This window comes from Aptenodytes forsteri, unplaced genomic scaffold, assembly GCF_000699145.1.
Source record: "Aptenodytes forsteri isolate BGI_AS27 unplaced genomic scaffold, ASM69914v1 Scaffold226, whole genome shotgun sequence".
Lineage (NCBI taxonomy): Eukaryota > Metazoa > Chordata > Aves > Sphenisciformes > Spheniscidae > Aptenodytes > Aptenodytes forsteri.
This window is the reverse complement of record NW_008795249.1, coordinates 1300992-1307676: the sequence shown is the minus strand read 5'-3', so window position 1 is coordinate 1307676 and position 6685 is coordinate 1300992. Positions and strand designations below refer to the sequence as shown.

Below are 6685 nucleotides of genomic sequence, written 5' to 3'. Positions count from 1 at the left end.
TCCAATTCTCTCCCCCATCCCACCGGGTGGGGGGAGTGAGCGAGCGGCTGCGTGGTGCTCAGTTGCCGACTGAGGTTAAACCATGACAGTTACCCAGGTAGAGTCTGCTCCAGCTCATGCAATAAATCTCAGATCTCTCCTAATCAGGAATAGTCCTTAGCTTTGTTTTCTATCTCATCTAAAAGAGGGTCTTTGTGAACCAGAGTATGTTGTTACCTCCCTATATGAGCCATGTGTGAATAGCGTGTCCTGGGGCATACCCATGACTGAAGTGTAACTTCTGCATGAAACATGACTGCCTTCCACACATTTGTCTCTGTGCAAATATATGCACAGACCAGTGAAGTGCTGCAGACTGTGTTCCTTTTGAGACACTGGCAGTAGAGAAGAAAATAATGTCTCTGCAAACACTTTCTTTTCTGAAGCACGTGAGAGAATTTTCTCAGAAAAAGGTTGGGAAGGGTTGGGCATATTTCTGCTGATACTCACAGCTCTGTTGGAAACTGTCAGGTGGGTTTGTGGAGAACGCTGATCTCAGAATTCAGCCTGCTGTGTCAGCCTTGCTGAGAACAGGCTGTCCTGGAGCCGGGGACCCCAGGATTTCCAGATTCCCTTCTTCAGAGCAGGGAGTCCTAAGGGCTCAGATCTGAAGACGACCTGCGCTCTCAGCTCTGTGGCAGGTAGCCTGAATGTCTGCCCTGGCTCAGGGGTGATTGCTGAGGGGTCTCAGGAGATTCACAGCAGCTGTAATGCAGCCCACTGGCTGCAGCTCTCAGGCTGCCAAAGACAATTCCTGCCAGCCTGAAGCATTGAGGGAATCCCAGGCATCCTTTGCTTCGGAGAGGACTGTTGTAACAAATATGTCTTGTAGGTTTTGCCCTGAGCGGGGTGGCAGTCATTCAGCTCCCCTGCATCGCGTAAGACTCCCCAGAGAAACCCCGAGAGCCGTGGCAGCCAGAAGCTCAATTTTCCATTGGAAAAAAATCAACTGCTGTATTTTGGCTTTTCCTCAGTGCGTTTTTTAAAATCTTTCTGCAGCAAAAACTAAATGCTGACCTAATCTCCTCTCATCTGCATTAGACTGAAACATTAGAAGTTAACCATGGCTAATATTAAATATTATTTAGAGCTGGCTGTAGTAGAGCTATCAAACATTGCGAGGCACACATTTACAGTAACAAGTAAGAAGTTTGTGGTAAATGCTCAACTGCCAGAGGCTAGATAAGATCATTTAGCATGTTCAAATTCTCCAGAGGAGTTAAAGCTGGAGAGGATTACTGCTGCCTATTGAATTACCAGTGTGATTTGTTGCAGCAGGTTGGTATTTCTTGGCAATTTGCAACTATGTACTGAATTGTCACCTTCCTAATTATTCTGGAAGAGCTGAAAGGGTCACGGCACACAGTACAATCTCTCTCAACTGCCAGGCAGAAGGTGGTGTTTGTAGATTATCATAGCTCTTCACTCAGCTCAGTGCAGGATTGGGTTCACGGGGAGAAGCAGATAAACTGGTTGCTGCATTCTTCCAGTGGAGTAAATGTGAAAACTTCAATTGTTGTTCATTTTAAAGACAAACATACACTTTTTACTCATACTTGACAAAAGGATGACTTTTCTTTCCTGTGTCATGCTAACAAGGGTTGTTTCTCCTCACACACGCCTTTAAGGAGTTGTAGAATGTACTTGTGTGCATCTGTGCGCTAATTTGAATAAATAGAATTTAAAAGTTTTCTTCCTTTAAAAAGGAAAATTATATGAAAAAGCTTTGTGAATTCAGAATCAGGTGCCAGCGTTAAGTTTGTTGTTGTTGTCTCTTTGACTTAAATCTCCTTCTTCTCACTAAAAAAAAACAAAAAAAAAGAGGTAGAATTTTCTTAGTAGGCATTACTGCTTTCCATTAAGAACTCAAACTCTGCCTGAATTCTAGTTTTCGGTTTATTTTTGGGTTTTTTTTAGACGCGTTCATCTTTTTACTACAAATGCTTCAACAATAGCTACACTAAAAAAAACCAAACTTGTGACAAAAGTCTTGTGTGATTCAGGGAAACTGCTGTGAGATTCCCCCCCCCCCCCCTCCCCCCCCCATTAAGTTTACCTTGTGGTTTGAGATGTTGAATAGAAAACATTTTGATAACCCAGGATTACCCCTGTGTCTGTCCATCTTCCTGAAAAGATATCCTAGATGTATTGGATTTTTCTAGGTAGTGAAGCTAAGTGAATAAATACTCTCCTCATAGAATAAAGAATAGCTGATTGCAGACCTTTTCCAAGAAGGGAATAGAGCCATTTACTAGCAACTGAAATACGGAATCCCTAATTCTGTGGGGTATTTAAAGAGATAATTTATTTTTTAATGTATTTTTTTTATTCTGAAGAAGCTGCTGGGCTTTGAAATTGGTGCTTCCAAAAAGCATTGACTTTTCAAAAATAATGAACTGTCCACTCAACTAATCTTTTTAGGACTCGGGAGATAACAACGGGAGGATGATGTTAGAAATAATCAAAGATACCAGCATTAAAATTGACTGAAGAACAATACTAGGCTTTTCTTTCTCAGAAATAATAAGAGCAGCCTAATGTATTGTTCATCATGTGTGTTATGGAACTATTATTCACTACATAGGTACATCACTATTAATACGCAATATTTCACGTCTTTTGATTTGTTGTATTATCAAGAAGACGGATCCTCTGCTGGTGTAAACTGGTGGAGCTCAGCTGTGCTAAATGGAGAAATGTTGATTTATGTTACTTAGGGAAGTGGAAAAGAGGTTGAATTATTTCAAAGGGTGGAGATTTGCATTTGTTCCGTTTTCCCACTCTGAAGATGCTGTTGCTTGTCACTGCTAAATTGCCTACTTCTTTTCAGTCTTTTTGTCTTTCTTCCTCAAACGTGCCGTCGTGCGATCCCCGACCAGAACAACCAAACAGTCCTGATTCCTGCTGCTGCTTCTGTCCCTCACTGAGCTTCTAGAGGTTGCAAACAACAATATTGTTTGCTTTGGAAAGCCATCTTCCGAAAAGAATTGGAGTTGTCTTCCTTTAATTCCAGATTTCTGGTTAACAACAGATAACTTCTGCAGAGCTAGAGAGAACTGGGGTGGGGGAAGGAGAGAAGAAAAAGCCTTTCCTTCCCCACGCTGGACAAAAGGTTTCTTCTGTTTTCCAGACAGACTTTCCAGAAACCTGTTTCACCATTGGGAAAACATGTATGAGTCCCTCTTAGGGGCATCAAACAACAACATTGTTTGGACATTCATATTACTCCATTGGGGTTGCTTTTGGCAGGCGTTAAGATAGGACAGACAACCTTCGAATGAGTACTTTTCCAATGTATTATAAAATACAAACTATTTACTGTAGGGAAGTATTAATCAAGTAATATGTACTTTTACTGAATTAATATAGCTTTTGGATAGTTCAGCCCCTTTCAGCCTAAAAAGAGGCTGAATTATAACATACATTTATACATAGTGTGAACTTTCATATAAGTAGCATCTTCAAACACTGAACAGGAAGAACCTACGTGTTAAAAAAAATAGGTATGCAAGTTACTTTTTGCAGGATTATGAGTAACATCATGAAAGCTCAGTTTTGCATCTCCTGAACCCACAGACTAAGTTTAGAGAATAACAGAAGTCAGATTTGGGCCCCATTTTTTAAATCTCTCCACTCATATTTGTAGTACTTATTAAAATAGACCACGGATTGTTTTGGTCATGCTGTGAATCCTGCTGTGATGAAAGTTTGTTTTCAAACTTAGAAAACATGCCTTTCCACAAAGTTCACAGTGCCGAAATACAATATAATAAAAAGGAAGCTAAATATGTCTGATTCCCTTTTGAGAGCAGGAGCAATCCCATCTGAACGTAATTTTCAGACTTTACTTCATACCATGTCTTAAGAAAAAAAAAAATTACCACTCCAAAGGCTGTGGCTAAGAAACATTTGCTCAAATATGTCAGCTCAGCTGACTGATAGAATGTGTTGGTACATTTGACAAAATCATTTTCCCGTTTAAAGTAATCAGGGGGGGTTGTTTGTTTGGTTTTTTTCCTGTGCTCAACTGTTGCCTGTCCAATTGCAATGAAACATTAAAATCCCACCGGAGGGGAGCAAAGTTAGGAAATGCAACGGTCTTATGAAATCCCACTTCTGACCTTTAATAAACAAAAGTTATTTAAGGAAGACAGAAGGATCTTCCCCCAAACCTCCTAATGTAAAACGCAGAGTTTCACCAGATTTTGTTCAACTGGATGTCAGTTGCTTCACCCTAGAAATTTGATAGGATTAACATTTTGCAACATTTCATGATCTACTTAGGGCTTCCCTTACTTATAGGTTAGGTTAGGTAACTAGGTTAGTAATTCAGGGTGATTTTACGCAGCGACTTGTAACAAAATTCTTCTTCATAAGTTTGTTACCCAAAAGGGTATAGTGTTGGTTCCATTATAAAATTAAATAAAAAACTATTCTTATTCATAATTCAAGTTATTTCAATAATATGAGTAACAGTTCATGAAGTTCAGGTTTGGGTTTTTTGCGGGGTTCGGTTGAACAATGAATTAAATCTGCTTCTTCGCTACCTAAGGAAATTGGGAAAATTTATTAGAAAACAGATATGGATTCCTATTTCTGCACTAATCAAGCTCCTGTGTTATTGATAGTATGTGGAAGGCCAGCTGTAGAGGCAATCTTTATCAGATTTCCATCTCCTTTCAGGTGTTCTTGGAAGGGAACTTCTTTGTATGTTACTTTTAGCTACATTTTGCAAAGTGACTGGTGTGTGCTGAAGGATCCGGCTTTTCTTCCGGAATGTAATGATCTTGATATTTGGAAAACATTATTCTCTGTGTCGGGCATGACAACACATGGTGACAGTTGCTAAACTAAGAACACCAGTAAATCAGTTACTGAATTGTACAGATTCTGTAGATGGTGTGTATACTGCTTGAGTGACAGTGATATCTCCAATGGGAGTACACGTGGACTTAAAATGAGCACTGCTTATGGATTGTAGGATAGCACAGGCTTTGGTGCCACGTGATAAAACATGTTTCCCATATAGATTTCAGGTCTTAGCTACTTACATGTTCCTTATTCCTGTGATACCTGTGCGTCTCAAAACATACCTTTCTCAGAAGTTCCCAAGAGGTAGGAAACTTCTATTATGCCTGTTGTGGCAGGTGAGAAAGCCAAAGGTAGACGAGACAGTGATTTGTCCAAGGTAACGTGGCTACTCTGTGGGAGGAAGCAACTGAAGCAGTGTCCTAACTTTTGGCACATTCTTCCTCTTCAGTCACCTCTGTTTTACTTCATTTTGCCTAGAAAAGAGAAGAAGAGGAAAGACAAAAGGGTGAAGAACAAATAAGGCAGCAGGAAGAAATCCGAGCAAAAGAGTTGTATCTGAGCCTCAAGCAAGCTCAGCAGCATAGTCAACACAGCGACGATGACCAGGAGTGGGAAGAACAGTGTGAGTAAAGTTACCTTCACAGGATTAATGTATTTCTAAAAGCAAATAAAAGGAGACTTGTAGAATGGAAAAAGGTATTGCCGAAAACCTCTTCTACCCAGAGCAATGCAAAATGCTGTATTATTTTATGGGAAATTACCAGCTTGACCTTACGAACAGAAGTTACTGTGAGTTTACCAATTTCACATTTCTTTCTGAGTAAGAATCCATGTCAATGCCTTACAGAAAATTTTTCATGTACAGTGACTGAGATCATTGATTTTTGTCTAGTGTAATTAATTAACAGTTTTGGCTTAGTAATAATAATTCTGGACACAGTTATTTTGACAGCTTGTCCTCAGCTATCTCTGAAGTGGTTAAATCTGTCTTCATCTGTATTTTAATTACTTCCATATGGTGATGGGGTCAAGCTGTGATATCAGCACTGAAACTCACTTCATTTCAAAAGATTACAGTAAATAATACTTAGATTGTTGCCCTGAAAAAAAATCCTTATGATGATGATCTCACTCTATGCAGGTGCTGTTCCTTTTTAGCCACCCTGAAATTCTTTCTTAATATCATCATTGTGATTAGTTTAAAGTACATTAGTGATTTTTAAAAGCCTGTAAGGAACAGAACAAATATATTACTCTATATATGTATACATACATACTGTAGGTAAGTAAAGGTCCACATTATGAGTAAATAAGACTTAATAGCTTGTTGTGAATAAAATGTACGTCTACTCCATCTGGAGTCTATTGTATAGTTGGCTTTAGAAGGAGGAAATTTGTTTGCAGTAAGAGTTGTGCATTTTTGTTGGGGGAAGAATATTTTTTATTTCCCACATCTATACTGATTTGATTACTCTGCAGAAAAAGGAAATGTAATGATTGGAAAGTTTTAGCTCATGTGGGGTTATTGTATTAATTATATATAGCACAAAGGTTAATTAGCTAATGCTAAAAATGGAGGTTTAGGGAGCTGATAGTCAGTATGTGTTACATGAAATACCTCATGAAGTAGGAAAAAAATATTGCTGTAGCATTACTTATTTCCTGACAGAAGTAAAAGAAATGTTTCAAAATATGCAATGAGTTCATTTTATGGGTTTAGTCATCACTTCAGGAGTTCCTGAAGACTAATTACTGAAGTCCTATTACCTGGAATTGATGTGATAGTCAATCATTCTGTACAACATGAATTAAATCTATGTAAGATACACTGGTG

General features: G+C 38.9%; 1 protein-coding gene across 1 annotated transcript in view; it reads left to right on the top strand.

Moving 5' to 3' along the window:
* Positions 1-6685, top strand: part of SH2D4B (SH2 domain containing 4B) — a 73648-nt gene that overhangs the window by 23924 nt on the left and 43039 nt on the right. Inside the window, exon 4 of the mRNA XM_009278810.1 lies at positions 5329-5473. Within this exon, the coding sequence (XP_009277085.1) occupies positions 5329-5473 (145 nt within the window). The remainder of the gene's footprint in view (positions 1-5328; positions 5474-6685) is intronic.